General features: G+C 27.3%; 1 protein-coding gene across 2 annotated transcripts in view; it reads left to right on the top strand.

Moving 5' to 3' along the window:
• Positions 1-18,772, top strand: part of LOC101240980 (anaphase-promoting complex subunit 1) — a 141,471-nt gene that overhangs the window by 110,143 nt on the left and 12,556 nt on the right. The window contains exons 44-51 of one of the 2 annotated variants that reach the window (XM_065804581.1): positions 6,130-6,266; positions 7,990-8,076; positions 8,150-8,267; positions 8,358-8,435; positions 9,039-9,097; positions 9,180-9,255; positions 16,929-16,973; positions 17,077-17,169. In XM_065804581.1, the coding sequence (XP_065660653.1) occupies positions 6,130-6,266; positions 7,990-8,076; positions 8,150-8,267; positions 8,358-8,435; positions 9,039-9,097; positions 9,180-9,255; positions 16,929-16,973; positions 17,077-17,169 (693 nt within the window). The remainder of the gene's footprint in view (positions 1-6,129; positions 6,267-7,989; positions 8,077-8,149; positions 8,268-8,357; positions 8,436-9,038; positions 9,098-9,179; positions 9,256-16,928; positions 16,974-17,076; positions 17,170-18,772) is intronic. The other variant, XM_065804582.1, reaches the window with a different exon arrangement.

An 18,772-nucleotide genomic window follows, 5' to 3' on the forward strand; every position in this document is an offset into this window, starting at 1 on the left:
TTTTAATTTCCGAACCAGTATCTTCATGTAGACGCTTCATATTTAAATCCAAATCTTTATGTGCGTTTTTTAAATGACGAAGGAGCCTACTTGTCGAAAATCCTTTCCACGTTATCTTTACATTGCACTTTTTGCTAATTGCAGATTTGCCAGATTTTTCTTTACAAAAATACTGCCATTCTTTCGATTCATTTACAAATGACATGGTATAACTAAATTGAATTGTAAAACAACTAAAGGTAAAGTTATAAATATTTCTTACATATGTATGTTATCTTACGTATGACTTTATGTCTTTGTTTGCCGTTTTTTAAATACAAAAATTATTAAATATATAAATACAGAGTTTACAAAAGTTTAACTTTTCAATAATTTATAAGTTTAAAAATCAAGCTTACTGTTTTTGTCGCAAGAAATCTTAGTTCAAACAGTTATCATATGTAAAATTTAAAAAAAAAATGTTCCGGGATATAACAGTGATATCCCAGGAAATCCCGCTGCCACTTTTAATTTCGGAAAACAGGATCCCGTTTGAGAAACCCTAATCCTTGGTCCTATACTCTTTTTAATTTACATCAATGATCTTCCAGATATTCTCACATCTAAGGTACCATTGTTTGCTGATGATACTACCATTTATTCTTGTCGTGATAAGAAACCAACACTCTCTGATTGCTTGGAGGATCTCACTTCTGCTACAGCATGAGGCTCACAGTGGCTGGTGAACTTCAATACAGATAAAACTCAATTTTTTCAGTCAATCGTTATTGCAATAATTTAGATCTTCCTATACTTATGAACGGTGATGTACTCGATGAGTCATCTACTCTTCATCTTCTAGGATTAACTCTTACTTCTGATCTTTCTTGGAAACCATACATCAAATCAGTTGCAAAATTAGCATCTGCTAAGGTTGCATCTCTTTATCGAGCTCGACTCTTTCTTACTTTGGATTCTATTCTCTATCTCTATAAATCTCAAATCCGTCCTTGTTTAGAATACTGTTGCCATATCTGGGGTAGATCTTCTGATGATGCCCTTTCTCTTTTAGACAAGGTGCAAAAATGCATTGTAAACATAGTTGGCCCTGCTTTTGCAGCCAACCTATAACCATTATCACATCATCGTAATGTTGCTTCTCTTTCTCTTTTCTACAAATACTATAATGGGCACCGCTCTAAATAGCTAGCGTCTCTTGTGCCATCTACTAAAATTCGAGTGTTACTCGTCATTCAATTAAGTCTCATCCTTTTTCTGTGACTGTTCCTAAAAATGCTTATTTGTCTAGTTTTTTTTCTCGAACATCAGCTCTTTGGAATTCACTTTCTTCATCTTGCTTTCCTGATTCATATAATTTGCGATCCTTTAAGTTGTCCGTCAATCATTATCTTACTCTACAATCTTCATCTTTTCTGTTCCAGTAACTTCTAACTTTAATTAGTGGTTGCTTGCAGCCTTGTTGGAAGCGAAGATGTTTAAAAAAAAAAAAATTCTCCTAACTGCACCTGCTGGCCCAGGACAATTGCCAGATCAGAACTTGTTTGGAGGGTGGACCCAGGATGTTGTATCAAGTCCAGTACTTTCCTTAAAATACTGAATTGGATCTACTCGTGTGCTTCGTGCTTTGACTGATTGGATATTGAGTAGGGCTAGTCGATCTTCGTATTTTTTTCCCGTTAATGAATGGCATAACTTGGTGGCTCTTCTTTGTACTTGTTCGATAACTTTTTCATTGACTTTGTTTAATGGTGCCCATGCAGGCTTTCCATACTCAAGGTGAGGTCTCACAAATGTGTTATAAAGTGTTTTAAACATTGAAGGGTTCCAGTATCTAAATGTCCGCTTGAGTGAAGCTAGTGCTGCATTAGCTTTAACTGCTGCATGTTTTGATTGGACTGACCATTTTAGATCGCTAGTTATTAAAATTCCAAGATCTCGCTCTTGGTTGACAATAAGTATGTGCAGCTATTATCTTGATTTTGTATGCTAAATTTGTGATCATAGATTGTTGTTTTAGACAATTTTTTTATTGTCAGAACTTTGTTTGTATTAAACTCCATTTTCCAATTATCAGCCCATTTAGCTACAGCATCAAGATCTGTCTGCAGCTGTTCAATGTCAAATTGATTTTTTATTATATTTATTAGTTTGCTGTCATCAGCAAAGAGCTTGAGCAAACATTTGACAACATCTGGCATATCATTTATGTACACTATAAACAGTAGAGGACCTAAAACAGATCCTTGTGGCACACCACTCTGAACTTTTATCCACTCAGAGTAGTTTTTGTCAACAAAAACTTTGTGTTTTCTGTCTGTAAGGAATGTGTTTAGCCATCTCAGTAGTTTACCTTTGAAACCATAGGCCCCTAGTTTGACAACTAATGCTTTACAACAGACTTTATCAAAGTCTTTAGCAAAATCCAGATAGATTATGACTGCATAAAGGCCACAGTTCAGTGCCTCTGATGTGATGTCTATTGTCTCTAATAAATTTGTAACATGTGATTTTTGTCTTATGAAGCCATGTTGATGCTTAGCGATTAATTTGTTCTGAACTAGGTGACTCATCATATGTTTTTTCAACAATCTTTCCATGATTTTACATATTATGGCTGTTAAAGGTATTGGTCTATATTCAGATGGGTCGTTTTGTTTATCTTTTTCTTTATATATTGGTATCACATTTGCTTCTTTCCAATTATTCGGCATTACACCTGCTTTAAATGATGACACTACCAGAAGGGAAATAGGTCAAGCTAATCCAAAGGCACTCTCATTGAGAACATAAGGACTTATGCCATCTGGGCCAATTGCTTTGTATTTCTTCAAGTTACTCAGCTTGCCAAAAACCGCAGTTTCATTAAGATCAAATTGATCAATCTTGCATACCTGATCAGTCCTGTTTGGGAATGTAAACTTGTTCTTGTTGTCAAATTTAGAAAAAGCAGACTCAAACTGTTTATTAAGACATTCTGCTTTTTCAAGCGATTTTGTTAGCTCCTTGCTGTCTTTTATTTAGAGGGAACAATAAACTTGGCTGTTTTTGACTGAAAATATAGTTGTGTACCACTTTTGGATTAGATTTTGAAAGTGAGGCAAGTCTTGATTCATAGCTTTTTTGTGCAATGAGTATGTTTTTTTTTTAACTGCTTGTAAGTTGCTTTGTAGATTGGGCTAATAGATAGATGAGTAATGGGTGAGCTAGCTAGCAGTTTCAACCAAAGGTTAAATTTCTTTTTTGTTAGAATTTTAATACCTGTTGTAAACCATTTTGGTTTTGATCTCTGTTTTTGAGTTGATGCAGCTTGATTTGGTACATATTTAGCTAATCCTTCTTTGTATCGAAACTCAATGAGTTGGTTTTTCATAATGGGATTGTTTTTGATTTTTTCAAATTGTTTTCTCCATTTTGCAACTGCAAAAAAATTGTTTAGGTTTTTATAGTCACCTCTACCATAGTTTGGTTTCATTAGTAATAACACCCTCCAGAAGAAGCTCCATATAAGAGTGCAATGGAAATTATTTTTAATTGAGATGCCAATAGATGGACGAATATTGAGTTCTATAATTCTGGAGGGGCAGTCAGTTAGCACCAGGTCAAGGGTATTAGTGCCAAAAGTAGGTTTCGTGACATGCTGTGCAAGAGCTGCAGTGTTGACAGATTCCAAAGAGTAAGTGCTAGACAAAGTGGTTTTTTTTTTAGTGCTGCTGTCCACTGTATTTTAGCGTGATTGAAATCACTAATTAATTGTAACTCCATACCTTTTTTCTTTACTAAATTGGCAGCAGAAGTTAAGCTACAATTAATTGTTCTGTTGACTTCTGTGCCAGCAGATGGTTCATGATAAATACATCCAAAAAAGAATTTTTTTACTTTTTTGAGATATTATACACCATACCTGGCCTGGCATTTTACTATGAAGGTTAATTGCATTAAAGTAAGATGATTGTATATCTTGCCATATATAAATTGCAACGCCACCATATGAATCAGGTCTGTTGTTGTTAAAAAGTTTGTAATTTGGTAATTGGAAGGTGGAGTAATCATTAAACCAAGTTTCTGTAATTGCTACTATCACAGGGGAATTTAATGTTGTGACAGTTGCAGCAAGAATGTCCATTATATTAAAAAATGATGAAGCATTTTTATAAAAACAGGTCATTTCACTTAAGGTATTATTATATATATTTATATATATTTGTATAAATATGTATAATTATAATTACTGTATAATTACTATTACTGCTAGATTTTTTGTTGATGTTTATGAAGATGGTGTTTTTGTTACAGATAGTTGGCTGGACATGCTTAGTATTAAACACTAAGTTGTTCATTAGTTGCTAACAACTCTGGATATTATCTTGATGGTTCTGGTGTTGTACAAGTTGTAGCACTTGTGGTAGACCTTTTTGCAAAAAGTAGTTATATTCAAACTCTGAAAGCTCTACTGTTATTTTTTTCAAAACTCCATTTCTTGCGACATAGAAAGACTTTTTTCTATTGTTAACATTACAGCACCTACCCATGCTATCCTAATATATCATGTTTGCATTTAGTTCATCTCTTCTTTCTCGCTATCTTTCCTCGATTGCTCGCTGAACACTAGTTTTATCAGGGTTAACATAGACATCTTTGAATTTTTCATTTTCTCTTAGTTTGCGTGCATTGGCTAGTGCTAAATTGACTAATTATTTACTTTTCAGTTCAACTAGGATCATTTTTGTTGTCTTTCATTCTGTCCCAGACTTTAATCTAAATGATTTTGGTGTTGTTTCTTCATTTACTTGTAGTTCAGAAAAAATTTCTCTTAATAACTGATCATCTTTATCCTTAATTTCAACCTCAGATCCCTGAGATGGTTTAATGTTGCTTATTATAAATTTATTTTCAATACGCTTGCTCTCACCCAGCTCCTGCCTTATCTTAGTGATCATGATTAACTCTTCCTCACTTTCTTTTTTATTGATGCAAATGTGGATAGTGGTTGTTTGTTTGAAGGGCTAGAATTGGTTGTTAAAGTGTTTAAATTTTTTGTTTTTAGTTCTTTCTTCTCCAGGTCATCTATTTTAGTCGTAAGTTGGTATATTGTCTGGTTATACTTCTGATCAGAGTCTTCCAAAAACCTTACTCGGTTTAACATAGTGATATGCTGTTCTTGTAACAACTTGATTAATGTTGCTAGAGATTTAAACCAGTCATGGTGCTGTCTTGTTGATGTTGTATGATTTCCATATACCTAGACTAGGCCAGTTTGATAGCAAAACAATTGGATCATCCATTGATATTTCTTGGATATATTTGAAGATATATTTATCATATAAGTTTTATGGTAAAATAATTAGAATTTAGTTCTATAAATCAAATTATTTTTTTTGCAAAAATTTAAAATGAAAATTACTAAATAGCATTTTATTAAATTTTATTGCCTTTAATAGTATTTGTTTTTTTAATTAGAATAAATATAGGTTTTTTATAAACTATTTTCAAAATTGTACACACAAGTAAGTAGTATGAAAACAGTTAAAGGCATCATTTCAGTTGCTCTACTTGGTAGAACTAGGTAGCCAAGGTAACTAGGTACTTGTTAGAACAAGGTAACTAGGTAGCCAAGTAGAATGACAAAAATGTTATATAATGTTAATACATAGATAAACACAAAAATAAAGTGAAATTATATAAAAATTTTAAAAATATTTCTTTTTTTTTTAAAATTATGTTAAATTTTAATGAATAAAAAACTATATTTTGAAACTAAAAATGAAAAATTGCAAGTTTTTTTTTAAAAAGTATGTTAGTCTATTTTTAAGCTACTTCTTTTTTTGATAATGTTAGAGTCTTAAGGGTCTTGAGCAACAAATAACAAATTGTTTTATTTGAAAATATATTTAAAAAAGTCTTAACATTTAAAAAAAGAGGTAGTTAAAAATATTTATACTTTTTTTTTATGCACTCATTACTAGGCACCAGAGATTCAATGATAATTTTCAAAAATCAAAATTTTTGAACTATAATAGTTAATATATATGTGTGTATGTACTCATGTATGTATGTATATTATAAATATTTGTAAATTTATACTATAGGTATACAAAAGTTCCTAAAAATAGTTTTTTGTATAATTCTTAGGTAATGGCCGGCTCAGGCAATATTAAGCTCTTGCGTTTTGCACGTCAGCTTCATAAACGATGCTCAGTTGATGTAACTTATGGAAATCACATGGCAACGCACATGGCTATTGGATTTTTATTTCTTGGTGGGGGAAGGTACTTAAAATATCAATTAATATAGTTATAGATCTTGGTGGGGGAAGGTACTTGAATATCTAGTAATATTGGTATAATTCTTGGTGGGGCAAGGCACTTGAATATCAAATAATATAGTATAATTCTTGGTAGCAGAAGGTACTTGAATATCAAATAGTATAGTTAGAATTCTTGGTGGGGGAAGGTACTTGAATACTAATTAATATATATAATTAGCATAATTAGATTATGTAGAACATATAATATATGTAGTATTTGGGTAGCAATGTATTATTTGGGTAGTGGTTACTTTGTTATTATTTATATGTTGCTAGTTATTTGGTGCTTAATTTTGCTTCATTTGGGTTTTATTAGTATCATTAATATTAGTTGAGTGCTCCAAATATTAGCAACAAGATTGTTAAAAATGTCTAACTAGATAGTTACTATCAATTTTTGGATGAAAGCAGTTGTGATGATCTTAAACAGACATAAAATTAATTTTGGCGGATTTTTTTTGGTCAGTTTTTATAATTTGGATATTTCCTTCTGTCATGAAGTGAAATTAAAGTAAAAAAGATCTTGACTTATTTTCAAAAGGCTTCAATTTTTGTGGTATTTTTTTTTATACATTCAATAGTTGTTTTTTTTAGATGTAAGCATTAGGTCAGCAGTGTACCCTCCAGTTTTTTCCCAGTCAACTTGCAGGAGACTGAAATAGTTTTTATTTCTCATTTAAGCCATCCGCTATGATAATCAGTAGTCCAGTATAATAGTTGTTTTTTCGATATGAAAATACTGAAGAAAAAAATTTAGTCTGACTACTAAAGTATGTTTAATAAAAAAAAGTTTCATTAAAGTAAATTAATTAATAAAAAAACTGAAACGTTATAACCTATTAAACAATACTGTAACTTTAGTAAGTAACTTTAATTGCAAAGAGGTATTGGTAAAGAGATAACTATAAATACAACTTTTAAAGATCATCATTTTTTCGTAGTCAATATCTGTTTCTTGTTGTTTCTTTTTGTCAACCTTAACAAAGATTTCATTACGTGAAGCAAAAAAGTTGAAACCAAAAACCAGGAAAAACACTTCAAAAAAAGAAAAATGTTATACTATTCTCTCTCCATCTTTAATCAAATTTAGTTGAATGTTTAAAACATTAAGTTTTAATGTTTTAAACATTTTTTATTATACTTTTTTTTTTAGAAAAAAACAATTTCCACGTGCATCGTTAATTTTATTCAAATAATGATTTTTCATGTGCATCTTAATAATGTTTTTTAATTTGGTAATTTAATTTACTTATTTGAAATAAAAGTTTATTTAAAAATTTTTTTAATGAAAAGCAAAAGAGATTCGGTGTTATTCATGATTCAACTGCCCATCACGTGATTTAAAATGCAACGGAAAAAAAATCTAACTTTTACAATACAGTTGCACTTCAAAATATTAACCTCTGTAGGTAGCAAATTCAAAAAATATTAACCTCTGTAGGTAGCAAATTCAAAAAATATTAACCTCTGTAGGTAGCAAATTCAAAATATTAACCTCTGTAGGTAGCAAATTCTAAAAATAGATATGTTAGTGTTTTAAAGCATTTCTTAGAGTTTTTTCTGGTTCTTTAAACTACACATTTTATTTAAAACATACAAAATGTTTTATGAAATATAAAACTTTAAATTATTAATTATTTGCATAATTTCAACAGTTTTAAATGCATTTTTAAAATCCATTTCAGGTATACCTTAAAGACAGATAATGTAGCAATTGCTTGTCTTTTGTGCTCTCTTTACCCTAAATGGCCAATTAACAGTAAAGATAACTTGTAAGTGAACTTTTTTTTCAATAACTAAGTTGTTAAATTTTTTGGTCATATTATCATGATATAATGTTTTTAGGTATCACCTGCAAGCTCTTCGACATCTATATGTTTTAGCATGTGAACCCAGACTCTTTGTTGCTCGGGATATTGAAACAAAGCAGATATGTTTTGTTCCAATACAAGTCATATACAAAGTTTGATTATTTGCATATTATTGTTTTTATAAATAAATAGTTAAACCATTAATATTGGGGATTGATATTTGATTTTTTTTTTTTTATCAGGAAACAGATTTTTATCCTGAAACAGCAGTGAAACTTATGTCACCCTGTTTCTTACCTGAGCTTGAATATGTAAAGGAAGTAAGTTAGCATAAAAAATCTTTATTGTATATGTTTTTTGAGATTTTATGATTGAAAAAATCTAAATCAATGGTATATACTTTCTAAAACATAAAAAAATCTAAAAAATTTACTTTGGTTTTATAAGCAATTCCTTTATAACTTTATTCCTATTGCACTTGGGGGGGGGAAAAAAAAAAGCTAATGAAGGAAAAAAGGTAAACTTATAGCTAAAAAGTAAAGTACCTACTTCATTTCATAATAAAATAAAATAAAAAGAACTTTTATCTAATTAAGAAATAAAGCTCAAAATAAATAATAAGGAATAACTATAATATATAGAATAACTATAATATGAATATAAATTTTGACAGTTATAAAATCAAAAAGTTTCATATTAAAAAATAAAATTACTTTAGTGCATTGGTAGTGAATTCTAGTTGTTGTAGAGGTATTTGGTAGTGAACACTGGTTGTTGTGGAGGTATTTAATAGTGAACACAGGTTGTTGTGGAGGTATTTAATAGTGAACACTGGTTGTTGTGGAGGTATTTGGTAGTGAATACTGGTTGTTGTGGTATTTAAAAATATTTTTTGAATTGTAAAATCATAAACTTTTTTTTAGGTTTCTATAATAGGGACAAGGTACTGGCCAATAATTTTCAACATTGAAAATAATATTATGTAAGCGAATAGTTAAGTAATTTTGTTTAAAATTTTATCTTATAATAACTTTATTACCTAAAATATGTAACTTTTTTTTTAGCAAATTTAAAAATGAAATGTTCAACATATATGTTAAGAAAAAAGCTGGTTATCTTTCATACTCAGAAGATCCAAAGGTATAAAATTAAACATTTTTAAGGTATAAAGTTAAACATTTTTAAGCTGATAATATTTTTAATGATTTTCTTTTTTTTCATTTTTTTTTTTTTTTAGTTTAGACTTTTTTAACTTTTGTTTTTAGTTTATAAATTAAAATGATATTAAAAATAGTTTTAGTTTTTTTTGTTTTTTTTTGTCTAAGGACAATGAACCACTAGCCCAACCATTAGTTACTTAATTCAATTTTTCTTTTACTGGAAGTAGAAAAATTATAGTATAAACAAATTTAGAGGTACACTGTCATAAACTATATCTAGACATATATCATGTATAAGAGACTGGGTTTGCCAGATATATATTTGCCAGATTTTTGTTAAACTCTTATTATCATTACTACTATCATTATTAGAATTGTGTAAGATTTCTGTAGTTGTGTAAGGTTTGTCTAATTGTGTAACTGTGTAAAGTTTCTGTAATTGTGTATTTGTGTATGATTTCTGTAATAGTGTAAGATTTCTGTAATTATGTAACTGTGTAAGATTTGTGTAATTGTGTAGGATTTGTGTAATTGAGTAATTGTGTGAGATTTCTGTAATTGAGTAATTGTGTGACAGCATTAAGTGACAAGAGGTGTTAATGTTGTAAATCTAAGTTGGTAATTTTGCTCTACACCAATTTGCTTTTTTTTTAAATAGAATTTTACTTTTAAATAATAGCTAGTTTAACAGCCTTGCTCTACACACACTCCAAGTCACAACACTTGTAAATAAAAAAATTGTTTGTATATCATCTATTAAATTGTTTAAAAATTTTGTTATATTATTAATCCAATTTTTGGAATTTTTGGAATAATGTTATTTCTTATAAAAATCATGCAATTTATAAGTTTCTTACTAATTTGGTTATACAATATAATAAAATAATGTAAAAATAAATAAAAAGTACAAATGATAAATAAAAAGTACAAATGGCAAATAAAAAGTATAATTGATAAAAAGTACAATTAATAATTAAAAATTATAACATCCTTACTTTTGCTTGCAAACTATGTGTTCAAGCACTTCTTCATTAGTTGATAATGAATCCACATTAGTGGGTGTTACACGTTTCATCTTGTTCAGCATCTCCAAATATCTTTTTAACTATAGAGTAATTTTCTCTAATAATGCCCTATTGTGGTATTTCAATGCATCCTTTAAAAGGATCCTCCTCTTTGACAGGTGTTGTTCCACTACCAAATTTTTATAGCCATTTTTTAAAATTCTTTTCCCCCATTATGTACTCTCTTATTTTATTTTAATGCAAACTTCTGCACTAATTGCCGCTGTAAAAAAACATTTTATACATGATTCTACAATTTCAGCTGATTGCCCTTTTTCCATAAAAGGCAGTATTTGTCTAAAGTCACCACCAAAAAAAAATGACTTTTTTTTTTTCCTCTAAATAAAAAGCTGTTGTTGCTAACATCTAAATATATATATATATAATAGTAAAAAAATATAAAATATAAAAAATATGAAATATATAATAGTAAAAAAAAAAGTAAAGAAACTTAACCAACAATTAAAAACATTTTTTTTTATTTCTTTTTTTTATTGAAAAAAAATTCTTATACTTATTGAGTAGATATAGATTTATTAGTAGACAGATCTAAAATAGAAAAAACAAAATAATTTTTTATTTTAAAAATGTAAAAAGTGAAATCTAAATATTTTGATTTTTTTTATAATTTTTTTTCAAATAATATTTAGATAACTTAATTAATATTTCATTGCTATTGAAAAAATTAACAAGTTAATATAAAGTTTAGAAAATGTTTTACTTAAGTGAAAAACCAAAAAAGATTAATGAGATAACATAAGTACAAATACCACCTAAAAATGAATTATGCTATTAGAAATAATGTAACAAATTAAAAAATATATATATTAAGTTACCAGAAGTAGCAGATGCTGCTAATGAAATAGCTAGATGAAAAAAGTATTTGTTTTTTTTTTTATAAAATAAAAAACATCACCATTATCTCAATGATATTGAATTTAATCAATATTAAAAAAATTTTTAAAAAAGATTACTGCACTAAAATCGTCAAAAATTAACAACTTATTAAGTTTTATCTGTTTAAAAAATAAAAGTTAAGTTTGGAGTAATTAAAACAAAACAAAAAGAAATTTTAATAAAAACTTTCCAATTCTTTGCTGTTGTTTATTTCTAGTTATCTATTAACTCTTTTACCTAGTTAAAATTAAAATGCAAAAACAGCTATTAATGAATTGTTTACATATACAAAGTTCCAACTTAATAAATAACCAATGATAAAACTTACTAAAATTGGTGTCAGTTTGCCTGTCTAAATAATTTTATTATCATCAATCTTTCTAATTTTAAGCAAAACAAAAAATAATCTATAAATCATTTTTTTTTAAATGACAAAACTGAATCAAAAAGAAACACTTTACTAAAAAACTACTTTACCAGTCATTTTAGTACTAACTTCTTCTAAAAAAAACATTCTAAACAGACTAAAAATAAATAGGAAAAAAACAACAACAAAAAAACAACGAACAGCAAACAATTGTTTATTTATTAAAGCTATTAGTTTTTATTGTAAAATTAAACAAAAAACAACAACATTTTCTTTGAAAGCTTAGAAAAATTTATCCGCTTTAATTTGCTTGCAGACCTTGCTTGAAAGACCTCATAAACATTAAGAAACTTATTCAGAAAACCTAGTACCTACTTAAAAATGACGTAAGACAATAGCAAACAGTAAATGTTAAATGTTAACTGTAGTATTAATATTTAGACGAATCAATTTATAGAAGTGATTTGACATTCAATTTAATAAAAGTTTTGATAATTATTTTTATCATAAAATAAAAAATTTTTTTTTTACTACCAAAATTAGCCATTAACAAACAACGTGTGCTGAAAACTGATAACTACCATATGCTTTTTACTTTGCTAATAATGTGATAATTTATGCTTTACCTTGAATAAAATTATTTTTCAAATTTTTAACAATTTACTTAATTACTTAATTTAGGGTTAAATTAAAAAGATGTCAGACATCTTGGAATGTTTTGAGTAATCCATTTTAATGCAATATAATGTTTTGCTTATTCGGGTATTCTGTGAGTGTACTGTGATTTTTAAAAAATTTTAAGCTATACAAGATGTCAAAAAGTAGACAACATAAAATGTATTGTTTTTAGTAATTTACATTAAATTTATAAATATAAAAGGAAGTTAAAAATATTTTACATAACTTATTTTTTCTTGCAATTTAATTATTTTCAACGTTTAACTAATAATGAATAAAATTCAAGTACACAAAAAATAAGTTTGGCAATTTATAGACCAAAAAAAATTGACCAAAAGAGCATTTAAGTTTCTGGTTGGAAATTTATAACAAATCATTTATTAGGCTGTTTGCCTACCAAAATCCTTAGTTGTTGTATATACACTCACTGTGTCTATATCAGCATCTTTTTTCATTAAAAGGCTGTCTCTCAAACTAAAATCTTTAATTGATGTATGCACCTTATAAAAACAGGGTACTTAGAGTACTTAGTTTTACTTGGAGTCTCAAAAATATTGAATCTCGATATAAGGATGTATAATAAACAACACTCAAGAGGAAAACATTTTGAACAAATTTATTAATCTTTTTTAATGATAAAACCAACATGTATTGAATTTTTTGTTAAGTTTTTTCTCCTGCTGCAATAATCTGTACCAAAATAAAATCTAGTTTGGATAATAATTAAGAGGTTTGGACAATAATTAGGAGGTGTTTTTTTTAACCTGATCAAATAAGTGGCAATAGCTCAAAAGTTGTGTTAATTTTTAATTTTGTTAAACATTTTGAATAAAATTAAAAAACAGTATCATACCAATATTTTTAAATATTGGTATAATACTGGTATTATTACCGATATTTAAAAAAAAGTAGTTGAGGTATTACCAGTTATTAGGATTAGAAAAAGTGATATTTTACATGTCCTGTATTTCAATAAATTGTCTGAATTTGAATAAAGAAAAAAAAGAAAATCATTTTCTTAAAATACTAAGAAAAATGAAAAACAGCCCTTGAGCGCTAAACTTTTAATCAAAAGCATGAAAATTAAAAATATCATTTTAAAACAAATTGAAATTAAAAGTATTATTTTGAAACAGTTGATCAGGTTTAAAAACGTGAATAATCAATTTTGCTGTGTCTTGTTAACACTTGTGCAAATAGAAATTTGATCATAGCTTTTCATCATAGCTTTATCAAAACCTTATATGAGTTTTTATCAAAACCTTATATGAGTTTTTATCAAAACCTTATACGAGTTTTTATCAAAACCTTATACGAGTTTTTATCAAAACCTTATATGAGTTTTTATCAAAACCTTATATGAGTTTTTATCAAAACCTTATATGAGTTTTTATCAAAGTTTGAGAAAAGTAACTATTTGCATTACCCATTTGTCAATTTTTTTTTTTTTTTTGTCAGCTAACCGCCTTAATCAACAAAGAAAACTTACAAATATAAAATAATTATGATTAAAAAAAGTAATAATAAAGTTAATTTTATTTTAAATGATCAGTATAAGTAATGTTATAATTTGCAGCAAAATGTTTAGCTATTGTTTTATTTTTAATTATAAATTTATTTTAAATTATAAAAAACTAAACATGCGTTTCAGCCTTTAAAATAAAACAATATTTTTCTCTCCTTTTTTAAGTAGGAGAAGAAAGAAAATGTTGGTTTTGCTTTAATTTTAAAAAACTAAATCTTTGTTAAAAACTTTGTGTTATAAAATTATATCTTATATCCCAGTATATAATGTCATAAATCTCATGATATATCAGCAGTATCATATTAATATTTTTTTATTCATTAATCATAACAATATAAGATTATTTTCCTTTTTATTTTTTCACACATAATCCCTCTACGTTATCTCCAACAAGGATCGGTTAAGTAGCAATACAACAACAAACAATATGGGTATCTTAATAGAACATTATGCTACTCCAGAGGTTACTATAAATAAAAAAAATGTTGTATATTTACTTTACTACTTTAGTTATAGGAAAGAGGTTTAGTAATTTTAGTGGGTAGTGGTGTAGTGGTAGAGCGCTCGCTTCATAAGCAAGAGGTTCCAAGTTTGATTCCCACCACATCCCTGGTAGTAATGCGCTCAACTTGTTTCTCTGCGCAGCAGCCTTGTTTGTCAAGGTTTGTGTTTCAGAGTTATGGTATGTACATGTCGTGTTATGTGTACAAAAATGTGTATAAATGTCTTTAATACAAGATTGACCTTTGAATGTTTAAATATGATCAATTTTATGATTGATAAATGTACTGTAAAGATATTTTTAAAAAATTGAACATACAAAATGCTTTACTGTAATTAAATAAACACTATTAGAACATAATATAGTATACAACTCCAAAGAGTAATCATTAATATTGAAATATGAAGAATGTAACACTTTAGCTTTATTAAATTTGAGTTATTTTCAACTCATACTGTAGAGCATCACTCGAGTCTAAATCAAGCCATGATAGCTTACTAGATAGATAGTCTTGTTACAAAATTGGACTGCTAAAAATGAAGTTTACATTTAGTTTTTAAAATGTTTTAGTGAACAGATCAAAAATATTTTATAAATTATAATTTTTATATCTAAAATGCTGATGAAAAATCTTAAATATTTTGTACAAATTTAAGATAAATTTTATGTTTTAAATAAAGAATATTTTGAATTTTTTTTTTTTTTTTTTTGCATTATATGATTATTTATTAGTTCAAATTGTGATAGAGTTCAATGATGATGCAGTTGCTTTGTAAATTTTTACTGAATGTTTATTGCCTATTACAAACAATAAATCAAAAACGAAACTATTACACACAATAAATCATTTAGCAAAATTATGCTCAATGATTCATTGTATCATGTAATCATATCAATGATTTATTGTATCATGTAATCATATCAATGATTTATTATGATCATAATTGCAATTACTGAATAGAAGATTTGAAGATTATAATTTTCGTATATTTGCTTTTCTAAAAAAAAATTCTTTATTATTTACTTAAAGATGAAATTTTTTTTATTGTTTATTATTTTATTGTAGATAATGTAAAGGTTTAATTTTTATTGATCAAGTTACTTTAATTAAATTCTAGAATAAGTTTTAATAAAGATGTAAATTGTTATGAAAGCTATTAAAAACAATGAAAGACTCCTTAAAGTTGTTTTGTCTTATCAACACAAAGCACTCACGTAACATAATTTATATAAACCATTTAATGTATTTCCTTAAAATTGTAACCAAATAACAAAAACTATTAGAAACAAGAAACATATGCATTTATGATTTGTTCTTAGGCAATATGAATTACTTTTATTACATACATTATTAGTTTTTATTAGGTGTACATACATTTTTTATTTTTGTTAGGTGTACATATGTTTCATTTATTTTGAATACATTTTAGTTACATATATATATTCTTAAGTTTAAAACTATTTGTATCACTTTCTTATATTCAATCAATTATAAACATTATTATTAAAGTAAGTATAATTAAGCAAATAGTGAAACTACTCAAAATTCAAAAGGTATTGCTGATATCTTAAACAAAAATAAACAAAAAAATAAAAATTTTACATATGAAGATATCCTTCTAAGATTAAAAAACTTGAAAGAAAACAAATCAACTGGTGTTGATAATTTACACTCAGTTATTTTCAAGAGTTGTGCATCAGCCTTTGCCATTCCACTTACAAATATTTTCAGAGTTGTTTGAAACCAGCAAACTGTCAGTGCAATTTAGATCAGCCAATATTGCTCTCCTGTACAAAAAAGTTCTTAATCTTGGAGTAATTTTCTCAACCAATCTGAAATGGAAAAATCATGTTATAAAATGCACAGGCAAAGGCAACCAAATGTTGGATTGGATTATGAAATGCTTTGTTTGTTTAGATATTAGACTCCTGAAATTACTTTATGTTTCTTTTGTGCAATCATGGTTAGTATTTGCGATACCTGTAAGGTTGCGATTTTGAAATGGTGAAATTGATTAATTGGAAAGAGTTCAACAACTCGAACCATGAACTCAAGAAATTCAACTATGAGAATCGCCTAAAAAGCTCTCGACTTGACTACCTTGACTAAGAGGAGACATGATTTAACAATTTCAAAAATTTGGAAACAATTAAAAAATTAGTTTTTTGATTGTTTCCAAAAAACTCAAACAAGAGATCACCACTTTAAATATGTCAAAGAAATCACTAAGCAAGCGGTTTGTGATAACTTTTTATTTAGTAGATTAACCAATTTATGGAATAGCTTGTCAAGCAGGTTGGTTAACGCACAATCAGTTAACAGTTTTAAAGCGGATGAGCAATCAAGCAAATCGGCTGTCATAATGTCTTAATACCACATTCACTGGCTCACACCAATTACAGCAATTACTAATACTGATATAATTTGAATCTCATATTTAATTATTATGTTTACTGATTTGAATCTTATATTTAATTGTTATGATTAATGATTTAAACTGATTGAAAATTATTATTTGTTATATACCGTCAAATGTAAAGTTTGTTAGTTTTGTTTGTTTTTTTGAACAAAAACTCTTTGATGGCTTGTAAAAAAGCTTTTTTTTTTTTTTTTTTTTAGGGAAACAAAAATCTTGTTAGTGTAATTTCTTACCAATCAGATAAGGTTGTTTTTTTTTTAATTTTTCTACCAACTAGATAAGTTATAACTCAAATTTCTTTTTGATGCATATGTTTTGATTTTAAATTTTTTTATCTTTTTTGTTTAGTTAATGCAATTCAAATTGATAAATTCAGATCCGGATATGGAGGTTTTTTCTCAGCTGTTTTGTACACCTGAAGATGATGAAGACAATTCTAAAGTATTATATTAAAAATTGTTTTTATAGATTTTACTGTATAAAAAATAATATTTTTTAATTAAAATTAAAAAGGGATATTTAACAAAATTTTTTGATATTTTTTTAAAATGCTTTTTATTTAATGATTATTATTTTACCAAGCAAGATTATCATGTCTAAAAGTATGCTTAAACAAAAAAAGAAGAAGAGAAAAAGGATTTATGTTATAAACTATCAGCTGGACACATCATCTTGTAAAGTTATTTCTTAGTCCAAAAACTAACTGTAGAAATGTCTAATTTGAAAATTCAGATCAAGCAATCCAATCAGCAAGAAACTATCCAATCAGCAAGAAAGAATCTACCCCATATTTTGTAGAGTAAATTACAATTGCAAAAGTGTCTATTTTCTAATTTGAAAGTCTATTTTCTAATTTGAAAAAACTATTATCCTTATCTTTGCAGGTACAAAATTACAGACATGATTTTAATAAATGGTTTATAGCTGTATTTTACAATCACATTTTACAATCAAACATAAAATGGAAAGAAGCAAATCTATCACCAGCATCCAAAAAATACAAAATGGAAAGAAGCAAATCTGTCACCAGAATTTAATAAAGACAGCAGAACAAACCCAGCAAACTATAGATCAATTGCGTTAATGTCTGTAGTACATAAAATTATGGAAGGAATAATAAAGTAATCACAAAACATTTCATTGATGATAAATTGCTCTGTGAACAACGGCAACAAGGTTTATTAGAAATACTTCTTGCCTAACAAACTTACTAGAATCATTGGGCATCATAACCAAATTGCTAAACTTTGGTGCCTCAGTTGATACAGTATTCGTTATCTTGCCAAATCCTTTAATTAAGTACCGCATGATGCTCTTTTAAAAAAACTTAAAGCTTATGGTATCAAAGGCAATCTTTTAAAATGGTGTAGTTTATTTATTAAAGGAAGGAAGCAAAGAGTAGTGATGGATAACTACTTTTCTGACTGGCAATCTAGTTAATGGAAGTCCACAAGGTTCTAGTTTAGGACCTCTATTCTTTGTTATATGTATTAATAAGATCCCAGAAGTATTAAATGACAAATTTCATTAAGCTTTTTGCAGACTATTCAAATCTTAATGCAATCATAAAGTCAATGGATAGCATTTTATTTCAAAAAGATATAGAGGCAGCTGTGAAATGGGCTAATGACTGGCATATAAAATTTAATAATGATAAATGTAAAGTTCTGTATATAAGAAAAAAAACAAGTAATAACAATTGCCAACATAAATATAAATTAAATGGTCAAGAATTACAGGAAACTGTATTGGTGACGGTTCTTGGTATTATAATTACAAACAACTTAAAATGCAAAATCCAATGCCAAAAAGTTGTATCAAAAGCTAATTCTATTCTTGGAATGCTTAAACAAACTTTCATTTATTGAAACGTTAAATCATTCAAGATTTTGTACACATCATTTGTAAGACCTCATCTTGAGATATTTTCTTCTGCATGGAAAAAAGACAAGCTACTAAACTAGTGCCTGCTTTGTGTAAACTTTGTGTAAAATGAATCAATTAAATTATTATGAATAAATTATGAATAAATTATGAATCAAGA

The sequence above is a fragment of the Hydra vulgaris genome, chromosome 09 (genome assembly GCF_038396675.1).
Source record: "Hydra vulgaris chromosome 09, alternate assembly HydraT2T_AEP".
NCBI classification, from domain to species: domain Eukaryota; kingdom Metazoa; phylum Cnidaria; class Hydrozoa; order Anthoathecata; family Hydridae; genus Hydra; species Hydra vulgaris.